Source organism: Gymnogyps californianus, chromosome 14 (genome assembly GCF_018139145.2).
Source record: "Gymnogyps californianus isolate 813 chromosome 14, ASM1813914v2, whole genome shotgun sequence".
Lineage (NCBI taxonomy): Eukaryota > Metazoa > Chordata > Aves > Accipitriformes > Cathartidae > Gymnogyps > Gymnogyps californianus.
This window is the reverse complement of record NC_059484.1, coordinates 3,777,349-3,800,460: the sequence shown is the minus strand read 5'-3', so window position 1 is coordinate 3,800,460 and position 23,112 is coordinate 3,777,349. Positions and strand designations below refer to the sequence as shown.

General features: G+C 38.6%; 1 protein-coding gene across 1 annotated transcript in view; it reads right to left on the bottom strand.

Moving 5' to 3' along the window:
• The window catches only part of LCP2 (lymphocyte cytosolic protein 2), a 32,464-nt gene extending 21,421 nt beyond the window's left edge, over window positions 1-11,043 (bottom strand). The window contains exons 1-3 of the mRNA XM_050905401.1: window positions 10,849-11,043; window positions 7,292-7,354; window positions 3,522-3,568 (exon numbers count right to left, since the gene is read on the bottom strand). Coding sequence (XP_050761358.1) covers window positions 3,522-3,568; window positions 7,292-7,354; window positions 10,849-10,926 — 188 coding nt within the window. The 5' untranslated portion in view covers window positions 10,927-11,043. The remainder of the gene's footprint in view (window positions 1-3,521; window positions 3,569-7,291; window positions 7,355-10,848) is intronic.
• Between the last annotated feature and the right edge of the window lie 12,069 nt (window positions 11,044-23,112).

Genomic DNA, 23,112 nt, shown 5'->3' with positions numbered 1-23,112 from the left:
AACCAAAATATAGCATTAAGCAAAGTTAATTTTCTAAACTTCTCCTTAAGATTGCTTTAATAGCGACATAAGTGCAAGAGGTCTCAGGGTTCCAAAGAGTGACAGCATCATCAATGTAAATACTCTGAATGAGAGTAAAAACTTCATCTTTATCAGAGAAGCCCCAAATGGAATAATAGTTTCAAATTTGTGGGTTTATTTAACGGCCTAGATACTGCGAGGCAAGGAGGGCATGTGGGTTTCCAGTCCTCTAATGCTCTGTTTGACACAACTTTATGCATAACTCAAAGACGAGGACAACTTTTGCTTTTGATCCTCTCAAACACTCCATGACAAAGTCGGTCTTCATGCAGTCTTCATTTTCCCTCCTGCACAAGATATCATGCCCCAATAGCCATGTGGGATAGATTTCTTTACCATGCCAGTGAAGATCACCTTGTGTACAAGACCTCAGTATCTCTTGCTGGCATACAAGGAAGTTAGGTGGTGACTGCAAACAAAAATGGGAATTCCTGCAGAGGTAAATGGACTGTGGAGTTTGTTATGATCCCTCAGGAAATCGATGTGTGGCCTATGCATATGCAGGTGCAGTGAATCCTGTGCAGACTTATTGTCCATTAACCCTTTTGCCTGCAAAAAGGTAGCCAGAATAAAACTTGCAGGACTGTCTGGATGCGTCAGCCACTTTTATATGGTGCCCTTATATATGTAACTTTTTTAGCAAAGTTTTCAGTAAAGAGTTCAGCCCTTTTAATGGGGAGTTTTAAAGATTTTGTGAAGTATTTTAATTTTCAAAATAGTGTTTAAATCCTTTTTTGGTATTTAAAAGTAAGCCAAAAGAAGATTCATGACGATGTGCACCTGTAACATGGCTGGTGGAGATTAACTTTCAAAATAATAATTCTGTTAATAATAACAGAAGATTGCGGGGGGGGTTATTAGTTTCTGGAAATGGCCTATCATACTTTGTAATGACAACTGTTACCTACTTAGACACTTAAAGATTCTTGTAAAAGTCACAGAATCATCCCCAAGTAATGACACAGTTATATTCAAAACTTGATCAGGAGATTTGCTCAAATGTGTATTTTTAGTAAAACCACATACCCAGCTCAGGAGGTCTGTATGGATGCAGGCTGTGGTTTGCAAACCTTGTGAGTTGCAAGTGCTGGGTTCCGTTCTCAGTACATGTAGGTCGGCATAACCATGCAAAAGTTACTGGAGAACAATCTCTCTTGTATATGTGCTTCTTATTCATTCCACTGGCCAAAGCTGTAAGTGTGACGCTTGCTATTTATATTAAGCATTTTTACAGAATATGCTCATGTTTTAGCACTGTTGTTAAGTATCAGGTACTATAACTACAATATGCTAGTGTGTATTTCAGCTTGTAGAAAACCTCTTCCTACTAGGTGAGGTTTGCATTATGATATAAAAGTAAGGCGTGAATGTGTTCTAATAGAAGTCAACAGCAAGCACTTTCCATTTTGGTGAGAGTGTGGAGATTCTGAAGTAATGAAATTAATGTTAAAAAAGATGACAGGTTCTTCTACTCGTGAATTTTATTCTGTTGGGTTTTGGGGGGTTTTGTTTGTTTGGTTTTCTTTAATGGCAACCAGTTCTCTTTCCTATTGAAGCTCTCAATTCTTGTTTTAAACAGTGGCATTACATGGAGGACCCCACATCACACCAAACTTTTTCCATGTACATTCACAATATTGTAGTGAATTGTTTCCCTGTTTGTAAGTGTGGAGAAAGCTGAGAACAAGGGCATTAGTTCCAGAACTTTCATTCAGATTTGTTAATTTACTTATTGATTCAGTTCTTCAAAAGTTGTGCACCAAGCTTCTCTCTTCTTTTTAAGGTCTTGATTTCAAGTTCTCTTCTTGTTGAGAAACCCCAAAGATCTGATTAGAAAAGGCTGTTCACTTTCTGCTAGAGTGTTACAAGGTAAGTGGACTGTGAAAATCAAGTTTTCAAAACATTTTTGAGATATCAATAGATTAGACGAGGAGATAGGAGCAACTCCACGTTGTTAGAGTTCATTTTAACTATTCACCTATGACATTAATATCTCTTGTGTGTGGGTGTTTATTAGACCTTCCACTGACCACTTTTGACTCACAAATTTGAAAGGAAATCACCAAAAGTTCTCAAAATTAGAAGTTCAAACAAGAAGAGCACAAGGCAATTTTGCCAAAGGAGGGACAAATTATCAGAGAATTAGAAGGAATGTGTTTTACAGTATGGTAAGATGAGTTTTTCACAGGCAATCTGGTGTAACTCTGGTCCCTCAGTCTCAGTAACCATAGTTAAACGTTGCTTTTAATTGACAGTAAGTTCAAAAATGCTGAGACATCGGGGCATCTTTTTTTTATAGCATCTGGACCCCCTTACTAACATGTCATACACCACCAATCCCTATTATTGGGAAATTTATTGTGTGAAAATATAGATATGATCTTAAGAAACATGTCATGCCCAAGGCTTTCAAGTTCAAGTCCTTGCCTATCTGATCCGAACAGAGGGATCCTCCTGCCCTCAGATCTAGCCACCAGCTTACCCATGAGTGCATGGATGTGACAGACCACACAGATATTTCAAAAATTTTCAGTATTCTTAGCTTTACCAAAACATCTTACACAAGCTCTGATGTATCAGAAAAGGCGAAGCAGGTGGTATCTCCTGTAGCAAAATCAAGATACGCCTAGAGGGAGCGAGTCTGGAACTGGGAAACGAGCAACAAAGAAACAGCCGTGTTGGAAGAACTTGAGTTCCTTTTTTTTTCCTTCCTTACTTTGCTTAGAAGACCATGAAGAGCTCATGGTTAGGAACCTTCTAACTTCCAGTTTAAATATGTACCAGAGGACTCACAGCAAAAGAAAATCCTTCATTTTTCACCATGAAATATTAGAAGAAGCTAATTTCTCTGTTACTCAGTATTGACTTAATGAGATTACTGTTCTTCATTTAATAACTTCTATGAAATTACGAAAGCTATTCAGATAAATTTGAAACTTTTTCAAGGCCTAATCCACAGGAGCTAAGGAAATCTATTTAATAGCAAACCAAATGTTCCAGACTGATTTATCTTTAACGCCTACCTAAAGGAAAAGCACGTGATGAAAATCGCTTGAACTCCTCAACTGTTGTGTACATACCTGACATTTTTTTTCTTTTGAGTTAAAGTCAACAGTTAAGCAGTGAACAGTTAAATCATACTTCGAAGGTATTACTTGCAAAAAAGTTTAACCTTTGTGTAGCTGCTGTCAGTCAAAGAATTTATGGACAAGTTCTTTTGAACATCACCCAGACAATTTTTTTATATTGTATCATTGTGCTTGAGCAGTCATGACAACACTCCTTTTATTTTGGAACATCCTTCTTTTTCTCTCAATGCACTGCAATAAACAGGTCTCTAACTAATCACTTGCAAATCATTTGCCCAATATTTCCTGTGAGTTTTTACTGCAGACCAGCTAAGAGAATTTTTAATGTTAAATTGGTTTGGCTTTACTTACGGCACTCTGAGTTTGGGAAATTTCTGAATATCATTTTCAGACATGTTCTGAAAAGGAAACACATGGTATGTATCACAAAATTGTCCATGGAACACTTGCGACTTACAGAAGTTTACATATTCAAAAATGTAGCATGAAGTTTCAACTGATGGGAATATAAAGTGCATAGAAAAGCAATGCAAGGTAACAGCCTGCCCATCCCATGGCTCATAAGAGAAGTGAACCCATTTTCATAAAAAATCCTCTCTCTATTTTTTCTGTTTTGCTGGATGTTGGTTTTTACTTTATGTTGCTGCCAGTTGCATTAAACTAACTAGGAGGTTTATAAACATCGTGTATTTGTTTACACACAAAGGACTTCAACAAAATAATCACATCTAACTTCAAAGAGAAGTATTTCTGTAGCTGGAATGTTTTAATGATAGCTCGTTAAAAAGATCTGTAAGGAGAAGTAAAATCTTAAACCAGCTCTTACCAGATGAGAGTTGGGTAAATTTGTTTGTTTACTAGCAGATGAGCCATTCTTCCAGGATTAATGTCAAATTAATGGAACTCTGTGCAAAGTTAAAGTCAAGTCATTTGCTTTTCTGATTTGGGTTCTAATCCAGTTCTTTATTGGTGTTATATTGTCACATTGACTTACAGGCAAGGTTAAAATCCATCCCTGCTCTGCTTCTCAAAAGAACTGGAAATAAAACCCTCTTCTGCAACAGCTTTTTCCCTGGAGATTGTCAGAGATACTTAAGCTAAAGCAGGTGAACAGACAGTAAACCAAAAAATTCCACAACTATTTTTAAGTCTTCTGTTTTCTTTTTTTTTTTCTCTTTTCGTTCTCTTGCTTTCTGGATATTGCTTTTCATTGTACGTTGCCATCACCTAGCATACAGGAAAACTTATCCTTTATGTATTTATTATTAAAGAAGTCTTGAGATACTATAACTCATTTCACTGGACAGTGTCAAACAATTAGTAGAGAGCTATATCCTGGTAACATCCTGGGCTACTGATTACAGGTCTGAGCTCAACAGAACGTGCATGGTTTGCTTGGCATCATCATCAGTGGCATTCTTCCTGGCAATTTTGGAATTATACTTCTCACAGTAAGTATAAAAGGACAGAATGTTTCAAATGCTTTTTTAAACACTTGTAGTTTTAAGGCAATGTGCAATGAAATGCTCTTTGTAAAGGGCTGTTCCTGGTCGGGAAGGCAAACTTCTACCATAGATTCTGATTTTATGCTATTTTGCTTCACATCTTTTTAGTACAGCTAAACAATATGGTATTTAAGTGACTTCAGAAGCTAGATATATTGAATTCCTTCATGTCTGCATAGTGAAATCAGGCAAAGTTGTGCGTGATTGCAAAGTTTCAGGGTAAAACTGTAAATTTTAAAGTAGAGCACCATTTGCTGGAGTTTTGTGCTAAGAACCTTAACTGTAACATCACAGTATATGTAAAGTCACACGTTCTAGTGGAGATGTAGCTGGAAAACTCCTTGGACTTAAAAGCAGCCTTGGCAGCCTAACAAAAGTCTTTCTAGAACCTGGGATGGGGGGGAGAGTGTTTCTTCCCCCTTCAACTATAATATAGCAATTGGATTGCAGATTACTCCTGACCTGAGCTGAGATGTGCTAAGTCTTGAGAGCTCTACTGATGCTCCTGCAGAGAGAGTCGGCCCCTCTCTTCTTCCATCATGTGCAACCCCAAGTTTAGGACAGATTAGTGCATTATGAAAACTCTTGAGAAAGTGTTTTGTTTAGTTAATCACAAGCTTCGCAAGCTCTCTTTGGACCACGGATGATAGTCTGGTTCTTTCTGTCTTTCTTACTGCCAACAATAAGAAGTTTCTAATTACACATTGGCTCACAATGCTATCAATGATTTTCAGGACAGAACAAGTCCTATCTGTGTTTTCCAGCACTATTTTGCCTCTGGGAGTACTCACAGGAGTAAAACACAGAAAAAATATACTCCCTTCATGGAAATGTCCTGCAGGATTCACTGAAGAATCGTAATTTTTTCTAAAGACTTTTTAAGCTTCTCTCTGGAATTCTATTCTGGCGATAAACCTGACAAATATTATGGGTTTAAACTCTCATAAAGGGGCAATGGTACTGTTTTAAATATTAGAGAATTTTATTAGAATAAGTTACATGGAATTCCTCTGGTTTTATTGCTACTACATCTCAACTGGACTTTCCTTGTGGTAGCCAGTAGATACAGAAATGTGACTTTGAAACTAGGATGTTATTCTGATGAATAAGACAGCAATATTTTTACAGTCAGGTTTACCATATAGATCTGACAATAGATAAAAAACCTGCAAATACTCAGTCTTAACAGTTTCTTCTGTGCAAATGTAATTTGGCAGTTTCCAATAACTTACAAAATGTAAAAAGAAATTTCTTAGAAAAACCATTCATACAGAGAAGCAATTTTTTTTTCAAGATTGCTTTGTACTCTAGAATATTCCACTTAAAGTCTCCTTTTGTTGCTCTGTTTAACAGGTGAACCTTCCTTGCATTATACAATTGACAAGTAGGTCAAAAGCTTAAAAAAAAAGTCTCAGCAGACGTGAGCAGCTGCTTGCTTACTTAATAGAAGAGCATCCTTTGAATCTACTAGGATGCTTCTGAAGAAATGCTGCACTCTGAGCTATGTATTTACAGAAACACTCTGGAAATAATAAAAAACTATGAAAATCACTTCGGAATCACACAGTTATTGCTCTTGTTATTTGTACCTCACAAACTTCCAGAATTTCTTAATGCTTCCAGAGCCAGAACTCCCACTCCAGCCACAGATCCTTAGTGTTTGAGCTAAGGAGAATCTCGTAGGGGTTAGTAGGATAAATCCAATGACACACATCTGAATAATTCTGACTCCACCCAGTAGGAGGGAGGTGTAATATCCTGCTCCTACAGAAGGTGTTTGAAAATTTTTATGTCGCATTTCGATGAAATATCAAAAAGCTTGATACATTAGGACAAGTAAATAAAAAATAAGAAGGCTTTAGAAGAGGTATGCATAGATTTCCCCACTATGACTAATTATACAGATGATCAAAATGATGACTTTTGGGGAAAATAGAATCATTAATATTTGGAAATAAAATAAAATAGAAGGAAAATGAAGTAATAATAAAAGCCCTTACACCTCTTCATGGATGTGTATTTAAGACCTGAAAACAGCAGCTATGTCAATGGAAGTTGTCAGCTTTTCTAAAGTTAAGCCAAGTTGTTGGTAAAGCCTGGAGCAATGTTGATTTAAACCCACTGGGACTTTGCTTACTAGTTTTGGTGCTCTTAAAGTTCACTGATTTTGTGTATTGCTGCAGAAGAAATCTGATTTTAACTATAAAGGCATGAAATAGTGATTACAATAGAAGGCCAGTCATGCTGACCAGGTCTGTGTCTTCTTTAGTAAGAGAGGACAATTAATATATGTGAGTTTTCTGTAGTTAGTATTTGAAAACAAGCACTTCCTATAAAGGAAGAGATGAATTCAAGACAAGACTGTGGTTTTATAGCTTCCCTGTCAGTTTAAAAAATACTAAGATATATGCATATTAAACAACATGCTTGGGGTCCCAGCATTTCGTATTTAAAGCAAGATGTCTGGCTGATTTTAGCAAAGGCGTTTATTTCTCATATTTATACCTCAGTAATCATCTGCGAGCTAAGTACTTTGCATCTGCCAATGCAAAGTAAGGAGTCGAAACAATCACTTGATTGGAATTTTACAGGAAGGCATTTTACAACTCTACTTACCAAAAACCTTTGTCCATTTATGCTGTGCTTTCTCACGACTTTCTCACAGTCCTTATACTTTAACTGTCAATGAAAAGAAGATGATTACCACACCCTGAATTGTAAGAATGGATTAAGACACGTAGACATACGGCTAGGTTTGAGTAGATGCTTCAAGTTACACTTTTGTATGCTAGAGCCTGTCTAAATGGCTCATTTTGTTCCATAAACACAGATTTTTAAGACAAAGATTCTTCAGTGGACTTGAGGATTTTCATCCATTTAGGAACATGTAATTCCCCACATCTAAGAACCACCTCACAGTTGCCTGCACCAAAGAAATACGTGGAAAATGGATAGTTGTGGTACTGACTGGGATGAACAGTTGTGGAAGACAGGAAGTACAGCAAAAACCTTAGTATCTTGGAATACTGAAGCCCTGATCCCAGTCGCTGAATTCATTGTTGTGATCGAAAAGCTTCCTTTTCTGGATGGCAATGTCACTTGTTAATCCTGGAAATTATCTGTAATAGTTGGAAAGCTTTTCCACAATATTGTTTTACAGTAGCGTCTGGGACAAGGACATGCATTTTGTAAGTTGATCGTGGACATAAGAAAAGAAACCTCCTGGTCCTTCCAGGCAAAAATTTAACAGTAATTTGGGGGACTTAGAAAAAAAACCCAACCAAAAAACTAGCCACATTTAGCAAGACATGACTCTTAAATATTTCCAGTGGGTGTCTTAAGGTTTTTATTTTGACAGTAATAGCATAATGTGAGAACATAGCTTATTTTTTTGATCTGGCTAGAATACATTTTTTCTGTTTCAAACTGATCAAGTCCATACCAGAAGGAACCCAAAGAGCGGGCAGACAAACTGACTTTTCGGAGCCTTCAAGACAGAAGAATGGCTGTGGTCCTGCCTGAAACTTTAGTTAGACTATGTCCTTTCTTAGTTCTATCCTATTTATTCATTTTAAGGAGTAATCTTGTAACTTGGTGTTATATGAGAACAGAACTTGAAAACATCTGAACAGCTGACAGAATATTTTTAGGAGCCACCTTCAGTTACTCATATGCAGAAACAGGTCTAACTCTGCTAAATATTTTAGGATACAGATTAAGACTTCCGTGCAGACGGAGGACTTAAACCTGTAAATAATGTCTCTCTCACATAGTGAGTGCTATCATGATGTTACCAGCACAAGTCTGGATGCAGCAGTGAGCAACTGCTGTACTTGGTAGAACACATTAGTGTGACTGAGACCTAATCTCATTCTTAAAGTAATTGATGAAAAATACTGGTTAGCTATTAAAAATAACCCTTGGGATATTACAAATGTGAACGTCTTTGCTTTTTCTAAAAAAAATTTAAAGTCTTTTATTTGAAGGTTTGGTTCTTTATTGGTCCTTCCCTATTTTGAATGCATGGTTTAAATTAACATCATATGCTTTAAGTTAACACACCTAGAATCATAAATTAGATGTTATTACTGTTAAGTATGAAGAATTCTTATTTGACAGAAACTGAGGATTTTATTCACGCCAGTAATACATCATAGTATTGTTACGTAAATTACTGATGTGTATGCTGGCTGAATTTTATTAATATCAAGGTGTAAGCTAACAATGAATTGAGAAAATCTTACCACTGCCCTGTGTCATGACCAATCACTTCAGGTGAGAGAAGATTTGAATGTGATTGTCCTTTGAAAATCATGCCACAATTATCTCAGTTTAAGAGGAAAAAAAAATGCTTAGCCCTCTTGGACTTGAATCCTGGACTTTGAACATATGGCTGTGGGCAAAATATATTAGTCAGATGCAAATAAAGCATTCCTAAGGTATAGCATTTGGCCCTTTAATGATATGTGTGAGGGAAATTGTATGAGTTTATCTGGGGAGATCTGGTCACTTACGGCAGTTGCCCAGAGCTGGCTGACTTAGGCAGACATTATTGTCTTACACAGATCTCTTAGATGACTTTAAGCAGCTTTTGACCTGATTCAGCTCCCCAAAAGTGGAATGCCAAGATTATCTCTATCCTGGGGGGTATCTGGATCAGTAGAGGGGAGGTACTCAAAAATTAATGTAACTGGGCCCATTCAGTTCTGATAGAACTTACAGTTAATCCTTTTATCACTGTGAAGAATATTGTTATCAACTCTTTCAGGAAGCCATTTCCCTTCTTAGTCTCTTGGAAATGGTGATCCAAACCACCGTGCACAGTGCTGTAATGTTTTTCATATTTGTCTGAAGTTGCCTGTTGATAATGATCTCATCTGTTCCATCTCCAATTCTTCGTTTCACTTTCCTGTGGCACTAACCCTTGCACCCTAAAATTAGAGGTTTGCAAGTAGTTGGCGGTTTCACTTCTCTGGAGATTTGGTAGACATAGACTTTGTGTTTGATCTGTTTATCTTTATTAGCTAGTTTTGCATTCTAGTATCAAACTTGCCTCAACTCCCCAAATAAAACTCTCATAGAGTTATAGGAGCCGTTGAAACAATAAATTTCGCATGATTTCAAAATGAAGCCCAAACTGTTCCAGGTTTTACAAGTCTAGTCTGACAGCTCACTTGAAAATTAACCAGGTATGCTGGCATTACTTGAAAATCTTCCCAAATCTTCTGATTGATCTGAATGTTAAATTCCAGGCTGACAGTTTTGGACTTTGGGAGGAACGTATTCAGTTGCAAGGGAGATGGAGCAGGCACTGTCTCTGATGTGAATTGAAAAATGAGCAATTTACAGAGAACACACAGAAATGAAATTTCAGTAAAATTGGCTCAGTTACATGTTCCTGGGCAATTAAAAAGGTGTCAGCATTGCTGTGCAGAGGATATATATAGGCAGTGAATTCCTGTATTGCCTTTCAAAGTATTTCTTCAGTGTGGAAACTCCTCTGCATTGTAAAATGAAATTTATAGATCATCACAAGTGAAAAAGATGTCAAAAGAAACAGAAGTTCCTAGCTAGTCACACAAGATAATGTCAGAAAAAGTAACAGGGACAGGAAAGAAGGGGTAGCTAGTAATCTTAAGCCATGAGTTTTGCCCAAGAAGTTTTAGAATAGGGAAGTCAAACCAAAAGGCAAAAGGTTTTTCCAACTGAGCCTAAAAAAATTAAGAGCCCGTGTATCCACAACTGCTAAGTTCCTGGCTGGGTTCTCATGGGTGTGATTAGCAAAGACATTCAGAGGCTCATTTGTGAGCCCTGAGCAATTTGGGAAAAAACCTCTCTTCTGAAAATCATTGAAGAAGACTTAGAAAGCTTGTAATCCTCACACACTAATGCCTTCTACAGCTGTTAATGTAGTTATATCAACTATTGTTGTAGTAAAGTGTATATTTTCTCTGAAAAGCCACGAGTTTCTCTTATACCCAATTTAAAACACACTTTCAAGATTCATTTATAGATTTCACTGGCCAGTTTAGCTCAGCTTCTTAATTGTCAGTGGTTTTGCTTTTAGTTTTGCAGCAAGCTTTGCCCATTATAAAAATACGTAAATTTAACACAAACTATGTTACAGTAGTTTGCTCCTCCATCATACAAAGATGAAACATAGCTAAACTTACCATCCTAAAGTATTCTGCTAAGTCATCTGGGTTCCACGTAACCACGTCTGAACGGTAAGGAATGTTTCGCAAATCCATTGTAAGTTTTCTCCTCTAGGCAGTTAGAGAACGTTCATAGCAGTACTATCGATGAAACAGCCATATATTCCCTGTGTGTGACCACCTCCAGCGTGTCCAGTAATTCCTTGCCTAATACCCCGCTGCTTCTGTTTAAGACCTGGTTTTTTAGATTTAGAACTACGTTGTTAGGACATCCAAGAGAGATACTGCTTCCTCTAATACAAAATGGTCTCTTCTCAGAAAAGTTGTCAGCTAGTCAGCCTTACCACTTCCTTTGTCTGAATATAAATAAGTAAACAAGGAAGCACAGCAAAGTGTTGAAAATGTTCTGCCTGCTACATGTAAGTAAGCTCCTGTGGACCCTATTTGCTTGTAATTGCATACATATTTACATATTTACACACTCCGTACAGTATAAAAATATTGGCATATTATCTGCATAGACATTGGTTACTGCTTCTGTGCAAGTCTAGCCCAGGCAAGCCCTGCTCCAAAGAAAATGTTCACTTAAGAGAAACTTCTTCAACTTACCTCACTGTCTGAAGTGTCACATTATCTTTCTTTGATTTCTACAACAATAAAAGGTTATTGTTAGAGTTGTACCTAAGGAGGCGTGCATGAATTAGGGATGGAATTACAGTCAGCATTCCTTCAAATAAGGAATCTCTCAGTGAAACTAGAAAATGGACAAGCTGAGATGAAAAATTATTACATTGTCATTGTTTCAGTGCTCCATTTTTCAGCTACTTCTAATGAGGATTTTTGTGTCTGAAAAAGAATCCACAGAACCATAATATTACCACAGGGACATGATAGACTGCATCTGTCATGTATAGCCAATTCAGGCACCATCCTATCAGCAGGTCCCTTCGGTGAGACTACATTTAGTAATTTCAAATGTGCCTGTTTTTTTAAAAAAAGACGGCATGTCCGTTCTCCCTTTTCTTGATGTGGAACTTCCTCCCAAAGTTGTGCTGGTATGAATGTGTGGTGTCACTGCTCACATCTGCTCCATTAGACTGCACAAAAGGTGGTAATTTTTGAGCTTCCTATATTAGTAAGAATAGTTACATAATTCTGAAGCACTGGAAAGTTAAGTTTCTCTTCTTTCTAATGAAATGCATCACTCTCGCTATTTCTAGTCGTTGAAGACCTTCTAACCTTGGGTCTGTAATTTGCAAGTGCATTGCATACGAGTGCATGTATTTGAGATCATATCTGCAAATCTCTATATTATTGTATATAAGATTTTTCCTTTTGAAATTCACAGTCTGATTTAAAGTAGCTTACTTTTTCTGGAGAAATTTTGGTAAATGATGGCAGCATGGTATTTAAAACTCTCTAAAACTAAACTGCTGTAACAGCTGTTCTAAACAGTGTAGCATTTATCAAATACATGATAGAGCTGTGTTTTATAGTTCTTATTTGAAATGACCTGTATGAATCATCTGAGGCATGTACTGACAGTATCACAGAAATGTCATCACCTCTTCATTGTAAATCTAGGTTTGGGGACGAAATAGGACTAAATTAACTTGTGACAAAGAATCCCCAAAGGAGAAGTTGTTCTGATGGTGCATTATCAGCAGTGGTAAAGGGGAGATTACAAAGCATACCTCTCAGACACCCCATCACACACCATGTCTTTCAACAGAGAAACAAGTTTCTTACAGTACAGAGACAGGAAGAAGCCTGTGCTATAATTTCTAATTGTTCATTCTATTACAGTATTTCATTACCTTCTAATCTCATTTCTATCCCAAACCCAGTGTAGCAGCTCTAATTTCAATTGTGTTATTCCTTATTTGTGCTAATATAAAACTAGTTAGTCTGGTCAAAATTTATTCTGATGATGTTATAGAAGAATCATAGCATCATTTATTCTGATGCTGAGATAGGAGAAAAGCAGTCACCTTTAAAGTCAATCTCCTAGTCTAGAGAGCAACTAACACAGAAATTCTAACACATTTATCTAATCATTATTATTTGCTTGGATCCTGTGTCACTGTGAGTACATTATAGCTACACGCATATTTCGTGCATTTTGCAAAACCCAGCTGCACACGTACTTGAGCTTTGTCTTTGTCTAGAACTTCGTTTGTAATGTGATAAACACATAGGATGTGGTGGCCAAGTGAGGCTTGCTGAGGAAACATCCCTTTGTATTTTCTGCCTTTGAATTTTCAGATATACTGCTAGATCAGTGTAACAATTTTAAATTGCATTTCCAACCTATGTATGTATTTGAACATGTCAATGGAAAATGTTGTTCAACTCACAAATAACCATGCATGAGTCATGGCCCCCAATCCCAACCAGACTGCAGAGAGTTGTTTTGAAAGATGCTTTTAAATGTCTGTCTGTGGCCCAGAAATGCAATGTGGCAAATCCCATATTCCGCAAAAGGAAATCTTAATCCTGGAAAAAAGACCCTACATTATTTCCTCACGCTTTTAATTGTTCTTCTGTTCACTCTTCCCATATTTTCCCACTTGTTTATTATTTCTCTTTCCCTCTTCAGAGTCACTGTTGTTACCTTCAGAATTAGCACTTTCTCCCAGGTGCTCCTATTGCCTCCAGTGTCCTCTGCTCAGAGAGGCAATTTCAACACTGATGGTCACCAAGAAAGGAAATGAAGAGAGAAAAAGTTGAATCTCCGCACTTGTGCAAGCCCACATGCCAGAATCTCTAGTCAGATTTGGGTAGGAGTGTAAGGGAGGATGTCTGGGAAGCAACCACATCTGATTTTTATGGAGGAAAGCAGAATGACTGCAGGGATAGCCTTAGGGTAGTTAAATGAACTGCAGCCAACAGACAGGGCCACAGAGAGTTCCTGGGGAAGAACGTCAAGTTTGACAGGCTACATGCAGAAATTTGGTTGATGATAACTAAATACATTTCAGAGGTGACAATCCTAACTGTCTGCTGGGAATGATCACATGCTTTGAATCTTAGTAGTTCAATCTTATATTGCAAGAAATGAAGACACGGTAAGTAGGCAGCACAAGATTCATCTGTTCCATGATAAAATTTGTTACATACTTCGGTTGGCAATCTTTCATGAAATGGATTTTAAGCTTTTAGATTTTCAAATGCTGAGAAACATTGACGTTGTTACAACTATTATCAGGTGCATACCTTTTCCATTGTGACCTTTCTTCCCTCTTTTTAAAGAATTAGGTCTTTTATAGTTGATGCCTGCAGTGACACAAGCTTCACATAAAAAATGTCTCTTCAAATAATAGCTGCCAATGGTACAGTTCTTTCAGATGTAGTGACGGTCTGGTGACTGATATTTGAAAATGTGAGAGTCTAACCATTTTAGGCGACGCAGGAGGGAAATTCACACTGCCCACATTCTGCTGCCTTCAAAGAGCATCAATATTTTCCATTTTCTCTCACCTCTTTCTGATGGTGTTCTGTCCTGCAGCACCCTGTTTTAAGTGGAGTCAAGGCCTTACTTTGAACAGCTTTCAGAATGGCTTATTTTTCTAGAATAACTCAGTTTACATGTCAATTTTCCTAGAGCCGAACAAAAAAAGTTCAAACCTCATAAGAATTTAGTCTTCATGTTCATCTCAGTCCCAAAGCCAAGTGGATCTTTATGACATATTTTTCTTTTGTCCTGCCCAATTTTGTTTTTAAAAGATTCGGGTACTTTCTTCCTTTTATCCTGGGAATATTTACCATTGCCAGCCTATATTTCCTCTTTTAACATTGCATGCCAAGCTGTATACCTATCTATAACACATGGTAAAAATGCTTTCATTTTTATACCCTTTAAAAATCACCACGGTATTGTTATATATTCCCTGCTGGTTTTAATAATCACTGAGCCACACTTTCTACTCCTCAAATGCCCTTATCTATTATTTTCTTAATTCTTGTAGTCAAGTGTTAACCTTGACTTTGCAATGTCTGTGCATTAATACAAGAGCCAAAACTGAGTCTTTGCCAACTTAAAAAAGCTCTTTTGTAGGACTGGAACTACGAGTCTTCCTCACCACCTAGTGGCTGTGTCACAGACCAACACCGAACGCTAGCCGGCCTGCTATTTTCAACAAGAGGGACGGACACCGAATTGCTGACACTGTACAGATACTTGGGTTACATATATGGCACTTCCGTGGGACTAGCAGTCGAGGTGGATGCTAACAAACCTACCTGCATCTGAAATACATGGTTTGAATAAAACTGTGTCTGAGATTCTGGCTTCAAATCCAATTTCACAAAAAAACCTTTCTGCATACTCTTTCTGAACTCAACCCTCAGCAATGACTTTCCTGGATGGAAAAAAATATGCATACTTGAAGAGGCGTATTTTCCATTGCTGGTGAATTGTGTTACTTTGAGTAGGTGGAAGTATGGAGTTTAGGCAATTCGAGATGCCTGAAGTCCTAGAATACAGCCACTAGAGTGCAGCTGAACTCTATTCAGAAAACAGAATCAAATATCTATTAAGGTGCTGTAAAAAAAAGGCAAGTAGTTAGAGATATTCTAGCAAGAGTACTGCTTTTTCAGGTACATATTTTCCTATGTATGACTCTGTTAGGGTCATAATGTGTCTCGTTTGTCCAGAGACGCTGCAAACAAATGCAGAGGAGAACACCTAGCAGACCTTAGAAAAGCTGTCTACTGAGGAAAGACTGAAAAAAATGTTTTGCTTGGTCTGGGAAAGGGAAGCTGGAGACGAGGAAAGGAAAAAGGAGACAAACTTAGTGACTTTGGGTGATAGCAATCAGTTGTTCTCGTGACCTGTGAAAGGCTCTGCTAACAAGAAAAGCAGCTGCAAGCTTGAAAAGTAGGTATTGCAGATTGAAGAACACTCCTGCCCAGCATTTGGACTGTTCAGTGCAATTCAATAGCTCAATTCATAAACTGTCAAACAATGCCAGCTGTGCTGTGACTCAGAAGGAAACTAAGTGGGCCAAAAGGACAACTGGAATGGATGTTCAGTTTTGGATATGATATTCCATTTCAGTACAGTGTATTCCCGGTACAGAATTCTATGAGCGAACACGCAGATTTTGTAATTGAATATGCAAGTTTGACAGAGACATTGGTGTTATTTAAGGTGAAGATGAAGAAAGTTAGAAATATACCATTTAGTCTAGGGTAACTGCTTGGACCCTTTCCACCTGTGCTATCAAAAAGCACAGGTTTCCTCCCACCAGCTCCAGACAAGGCCGCTGCCAAGGGGGCAGTTGCCAAGACCTTGGGCTCTGCAGGGCTCTGGTTCACCTCAAGACCCTCTTCCACCGGCACCGCTCCCTTTTGCTATAATGGCTCCTGCTCTAGCTCCCACCTGATCCCTGACACTCCTGTCTCCTCTGCACCACTGCAGAATTGGGCTGGGCTGTGCTGTGCTGTGGGAACCTGCCAGCTCTACAGCCAGACCTCACCCAGTGGCAATTGCTTTGAGCATTTTGTGTTTTCTTAAAAAGGAAAATTAAAACAAGGCTAAATGTTGCTGCTGTGGTGAGTAAAAGCCTGCTATTTAGGTCTGTATGAGGAGAGGTGATCAGGCTCAAATATGGTTTTATCAATGCTGTAATCAAAAGGGGTGAACAAAAAAGCCCCTGAACAAAGTGATAAAAGCTGGGAAAGGGAGAAAAAAGGACAAAAGTGAATCCAACTAGGGATGTTTCCTTTCTGTGTCTTGAGTCCTATATGCCCTGGTTTCCCTCTGAAGAGCTGAAACAGGGCAGAAGGTGCTGTGACATGATCAGCAGTGTGCAGATGGCAGTACCAAGCAGTGGCCATCAGTGGTGAGGGAAATGAAAAGTCACCACGTCTGCAGCTACTCAGAAGGATGGAAAAAAAGGCTGGGTTCAGGACTGTTGCTAAAGTATGCCCTAAAGGATGATCATTTTGCCTACTATTGGATTTACCTTTTTGGCATGGTTTCTCCTTTCCCTGAAAGAAATCTGTTGCTTTAAACCCTTTTGAGTCCGTGTTTGTAGGGGGCTAATATGGCCTCTTGCACAGTGCTGAAGGTAGCTGCTGGGGAATATTGAAGGCTATTGAACTTCTTTACTATGAAACAGCACCTGCTAATGGTTATACATGACTCTGTAATTATGCAGTGTATCCGAAGTTGCATACAGCTTGTTAACTGGATGCTGACTGAGCAGTGGCCTCCATTCAGGCTGAACCCTCTCATGCCGTGAGAAGGTGCAACCCCAGGACTGCCATGCAGGCCCTAGGAACCCACTTCAGTCCTGTCAATATCGCAAGTAGTGCTTTTGAAGTTAAAAGTGATCTCAAGCTGAAAGGATGAGAAGCTTTCACTGCAGTTGGGTAAAATACGTATAAGACATAGTTGCTTTTGATTTTTTTTTGGTTGAGAGTATGGCTTTGAAAGGAGTTTCCAGGAGTGCAAATGCAAGAGAAGACATTTGTGCAAACCATGACAAGGGTTGGTCTGCCGTGCTCACCTTTGGGACTGCAAATCGGCGTCCGTGGGAGCTGTTATCCCTAGGTGGCGCCGAAGCCCGAGGTATTCCCATTCAGGGCTGCTGCAGTAGGTTTTCAATTTGCTTTGCCTTTTTTTTTTTTTTTGGGGGGGGGGTGGTGGTGTACGTGTTTATTTAAAAAAAAATAAAATTAGAACTGTTCTCTTTCAGCAAAGACGACTGAACAGTAACAAAAATGTGATTTTTATTTAATCAAAGTTTTTTAAACAGCAGTATTTCAATTTTATCCAACTATTCTGACAGCTAAATATGATGTTTATTTTAACTCAGCCCATTTTGTTATTTTTGTCAAATGAACTATTGACACCAATAAACAGCTTATTGGCTATGACATTCTGAGTAAGTGACCTCTTTTTATTTAGACAAGCAGTTGTTTTCTTAACCTAAACAAAGCTAACTCTATAGAACTTGCAGAGTTTACACTGCTTTCAGCTCAGATCTGTACTGGTTAACATCAAATTTTGGTCATTGTACTCATCACAAGGAAGTCTTGACAACTTGATAAAGAAGAAAACAATTGCTGTTAAATTCAAAGTCAAAATCTCAAGTGACTGTTGCTATTGCAGAGCATCCTCTCCATACACAAACTCACAAATGGATTCTGCTCCTAGTATATTTCAAATTATGTAAATATTTGAACAGCTTACTGAACAATAAGAAAACCACTAGTGATTTTGCGATGCTGAGAAACAGAAACAAGCTTCAACAGCTTATACACTGATATGTGTTCATTTCAGACCTTCATGGGAAATGTTTTTGTCAATCCTGAAAGTTTTTGAGAGTGAATTTCATGCCAGATTAGAAAATATGTTACTTGTGAGACCATTTTGATGAAAATAATGGTAGTTCAGCTTCTTAGTTACTCTTGCAACCCAGTGGTGCTATTGGCACTTCCCTTTATTCCTGCAGTGTTCCTAGCAGACAGAGCAAGAAGCTGGGACTCAGAAGGAATGCTTAGCATTCTCATCTTCGCAGCACAGATTTTTTCTTGCAGGCAGAGAAGACACCATTCCATAAATGCCAGAATATTTTCTCCTCTACAGATTTCCTGAGGGCTTCTGAACCAGTAGTTTAGATGCATCTAGACCAGCATGGTCTGGAGGCACAGATGTCTAGGAGAAAAAAAGAGCTGCTGCTAACCAACATAGTCTTGGGTATAGTTTTGTTTTTAGTGTTAGTTTAGTTTTCAATATTTATATTCCTCTCTATGACTGGCTCAGAGTTTCCAAGGAGCTGAATTCTTGAACACCCCATGCTTTTTAAATTTTCAGTGTCACCTTATGTTCAAAATAAAGTATATTCATAAGAGATTTTTTTTTCTCATAAACAAGCATTTTGCGTATATTTTAATCTGTACACATGTATAGTACTATAAGTGGACTTAGAAACCATTCTTTTTAATCCTCTGGCTCATTATGAAGGAGGGTCAGCACAGATCAAACGTAATTATCCAGTTGGGACAGTCCTAATCAGTTAGGTCTCTCATCCAAGAAGTAGATTAAAGTAATGGCAGTGTCAGAGTAGAATCTCACCTTGTTGCTTGTTGATGAGTGATACAATACATTCTGTCACTACCGACAGGAGTGTCCATTGCCCAGAGCAGTGTAGGGAAGTGATTTGGGCTTCCTTCATTGGCTACTACGCAGTAGTGTAAAACTCAAATCCTCAGAAGGAAAACCTGTGACTGCTGAACTTTCATACAGAATTAAAGACAGCATTAGCTGGTGCTGCAACTGCAAGATGTGGTCCTTTCCCAGCCTCTGGGTTCTGTATTTGTGCTGCTCCTGCTTGTGCCAGCATAAGCATTGTCATGACCACAGGAGGAAACAGGATCAGGGATTTGGCTGTGTTGTTAGCTAATCTAACAAAAAATAATGATGAAATGGTTAGTTTCAGACTGTAGCCCTTCCCTGCTATGGCTTTGCTGTATGACTATGCCTGGTTATGCCTGCACAGAGTAGGGGGTGTAGCATAGCAAGAAAAATTTTTGGCGCTGGGTCTGTGGGGAAGTCTGGGCTGTTTCTTTTGGCAGCAATGCCAGTTCAGACTAGACAATAAATTATAACATAGGCAAAGTGGATTGTCCAGAAAAAAATGGGAACCCTTTTCATTTTTACTGTGTAGTTAATCTCATTTCACCATCTTGTTCTGGCTGATGGGGCATGCACTACTTCTTGTTTAGGATTTAAACTTACAGAATTACAATCCTCTTTTCCAGAGAAAGTTGAGCATTCTTTTATGTGCTTCTTACTATTTGACTGTTATCCTCTGTATAGTTTAATACGTTGCAGAATTTAGACATTAGTTTCAGGTAGTTTTATTGTAAGTGACTTGTAAATAACAAGCTGTGACACCGAAAGAAAGCTGAAGGCGGACACTGAAGTGTCTGAACTGTCTGCTACTTAACACAGTAAGTGTTGAAAGTTTCCTACAACTGTCTATTTTTAACTATTCTGCAAAACTCCCACTTGTTTCTCATCCCATATCACTTTTACTTAAGTTATTCAGGTTCAATAAAGAAGACTGCATTAAGCTCCTGGATGTTTGTGTGAACTGGATATATGATACCAAGTCTTTGAAGAAATAGAACTGCTCTTTATTATACTTATTTGTCTTTTATGTGGGGTTTTTTTTGCTATAGAAAGGTACAGTTTGTCACTGATCTTAGATTCTGTGAACAGATTTTCTTTCTTAATGTCCATATACTGTCCTACTGGGCACTTCTGCTCACCGCACTGGATTGTGATGAAGTTCTGGTGATTACAAAAGTCTCACATTCAGATGTTATTTCTGACCTATGCGCTCTGGCTTGCAGGAGTTCAGAGATGAGAAGCTGGTTTGCCTCAACAGTAGCAGCTCCTTGTCCAAGGACCTTCACTCTGGTTATGTCGTACAGATTTGACTGTCTTCTACTGTCACCCCATGCCACTGCCTTTGGATTGTCTGCCCAGCATAGAATTAAAGAGAAGGCAAGCAAGCCCCATATTTGAAAAGATGCTTGCAGTCTTCTGTACAGGGACCTGCCAATCTCAAACAGTATTTATAAGCTAATAGATTTTCCAAGCCATTATGTCACTCACAAATTAATCTTGCTCATGATATAGCATGTCTGGATGCAGAAGTAATGAGTGTATATCAGGAGACTGCAAGCACCTGCTCTGCCAGCAGAAGTCTCTCTTGTATGTCAATATGAAACACTTAGCTCTGCTTTTCACCTAGTTCTCACTTAGAGAAACTCTGTCCTTGGACCACTCAAGAATATTTGTCCATATCCTGTGTTCCTGTGTATCAGGGTCCTGAGGGCACTAACAGGCCCTAATGGCCCTGACCAGCTTCACCTGGGGCCTCCACCCACCCCCTGCCCATGGTCTGGAGCTGTATTTAAGCTCAGCTCAGGACTCTGTGAAGATATTTGTCACTGAAGATTTCAATGGGTAGAGAGAGGTCTCCTCTGATAAGGTAATGTTTGCTTTCCAGTAAGACTTTTGCTTTCAAGCAAAAGTTTCTGCTTTCCATTCTTCATTGCATCAGTCAGAGTGTGTTCACACAAATAAACACTTATCAAAAATCTTTTAGTTGTTTAATCTCTTCTTCAAAATAAATCAGAAGGAAAGAAGAGTGTTCTTTTAAAGTTATGAAACAGCTCAGTTATTGGTGTTTTGGTTAACCTTTTACAAGTCTGCTCCATGACAAGTACTTGAAGTCTCCAGCTGACAACATGACGTGAGATAGCAAACACTGTGACTTATATCTTCAATAGGCAAACCCAGTTTCATTTTTGAAAATGCGGTCAGTTCAGTTACCTTCGCATTTACACAGATTTCAAAAGATTTGCAAAGGTCATCCTCAAACAGGCAGCCTCTTAAATCCTTTCTGTTGTTGAGGGTTCTCTGGCTCTTCCTTTCATGCTCTTTGTTCAACTACTGTGTGAGCACCCACCATCAGTCAGAGGCTTGACATAGTACATAAGTGGGGATGATGAATGTCTGGATTGCTCTAATTATAGTCATTTAAAGACACGGGCCACTTAGTGCTCTTATTTAGGTTTCCATGTTACTTTAGGATGATCTTGAAAATGAATGACTTCCTAATGTTGGTAGTTTCTGGAGGGTGAACTTGAGGATATGTTCCCTGATGCTGTTCTGAAGCGTGTGGGGGACTGTTGGATGCTTTCTCTCTTTCCCAGTATTTGTGCTGACTTAATGGTGTTGGGGAGCTGAACTAGTTCTCCTGTAGGTAAGAGGGAATTTAAGTAAGGCGTTGTATGAATCTGGTTCCTTGCTGTGTAAGATGTATAAACAGCATACAGGAGCAAGATGACAGAGATCAAGTGTGCATCCTACGCAGCTGGGTGCACGCAAGCTGCATGCTTGTGGTGCAACTCCAATTAGAGAAGCTATATAGCTATTTTAGCTGACAGACAAGCATAGGCTATTAATTCGTGATGGGGAGTGGGACTCCATATCCCCTGTGTCACAACTGTGCAGCTATAACAGCTATTTCTGATTGTAGTTTTCACTCTTCTGGCAGGTGTGGCCATGAGAAGAAGGGCTGTACTTCTTCCCTTCTGTAGGGTGTAGACATGCCTACTGTTACACCTGCAAGACCAGTCTTACTTAATTTCTTATGTATTGTCCAGTCTGATCAATCCAGACTGCTCGAGTGTTTGTGCAAAGTCCTGTTAAAGGTTGGCTATGTAAGTTTGTATGTATGTACATCAGCTATGGAAAGTTTTTTGCAGTCCCTTGATTAACAGGTGAGCTTCATAAGGAACTCTGATTTTTTTCATGCTGTTGTGCTTGTTGCTGCTGTTCTTACGACCAGTCCAAGCGAGACTGGATGCGGTCAAGATACCTACTATGGCCTGATAGAACCAGGTACTCATTTACCTAGGCAGGCTTGTTCTTGCTTACTAGTTTGAGTGTTTGTAGGTCAGAAGCAAGTTAAATGATTCTTGCAAAATGAGACACTGATATCTCTAGTGAAAAGAGTAAATTTAAAACCCTTCCTAAAACTTGTGAATAGAACTTCTTAGGTGCAGGGTGAGACACCTCCTTTATTCCTTTGCCCCAAAGTAAATGCCCTGTAAGTATAATTTGGAGCAGATTTGGGGCCATTTTTTCCCTCTCTGTCTAGGCAATATACAGAAACTATTTCTTTTCATCTTTGTGTACTTCTGCAGTAACAGACTTACCTTTGTGCTCTAATGTGTTCTGGGGTATGGATGCAGCCCTCCAGAGGTTATTGGGTGAATTGATGGGTTTTTTTGTCTTAATCCAACCAAGACAGAATCATTATTGATCAGCATGAACTTCTGTAAGGAGATTAATATTGTGTTAAGGCTCCTGGAAATGGATCTGTATACAAATCTTGAATTTACTTGGCCTTTCCTCAGATACCATTTCTAAAGTAAAATTGTTACTATTTATGTGGAGATAAATATCTATAAATAGGAGCAAAGAGGGGATATCTTCCATGGCACATATCCCAGGTAAACAACTTGCTAAGCCAAGTGCTTGTGCTGCTCAGTCAAATAAACAGCTGCCAGTTGCAGACTGCTTTTGGATAATGTTGAGAATCTAAGGGACAGCGTAGTTCCAGGACGTGCTTTGGCTGCCTGTGTTAGTGGGTGGACAGGTTAACAAGAGAAGCCATTTGTACAAAGGGAGCTCAGGTTCCCATTTGTGCTCAACACCAGTCAGAGCTATGTTAATACAACATCTGTCTT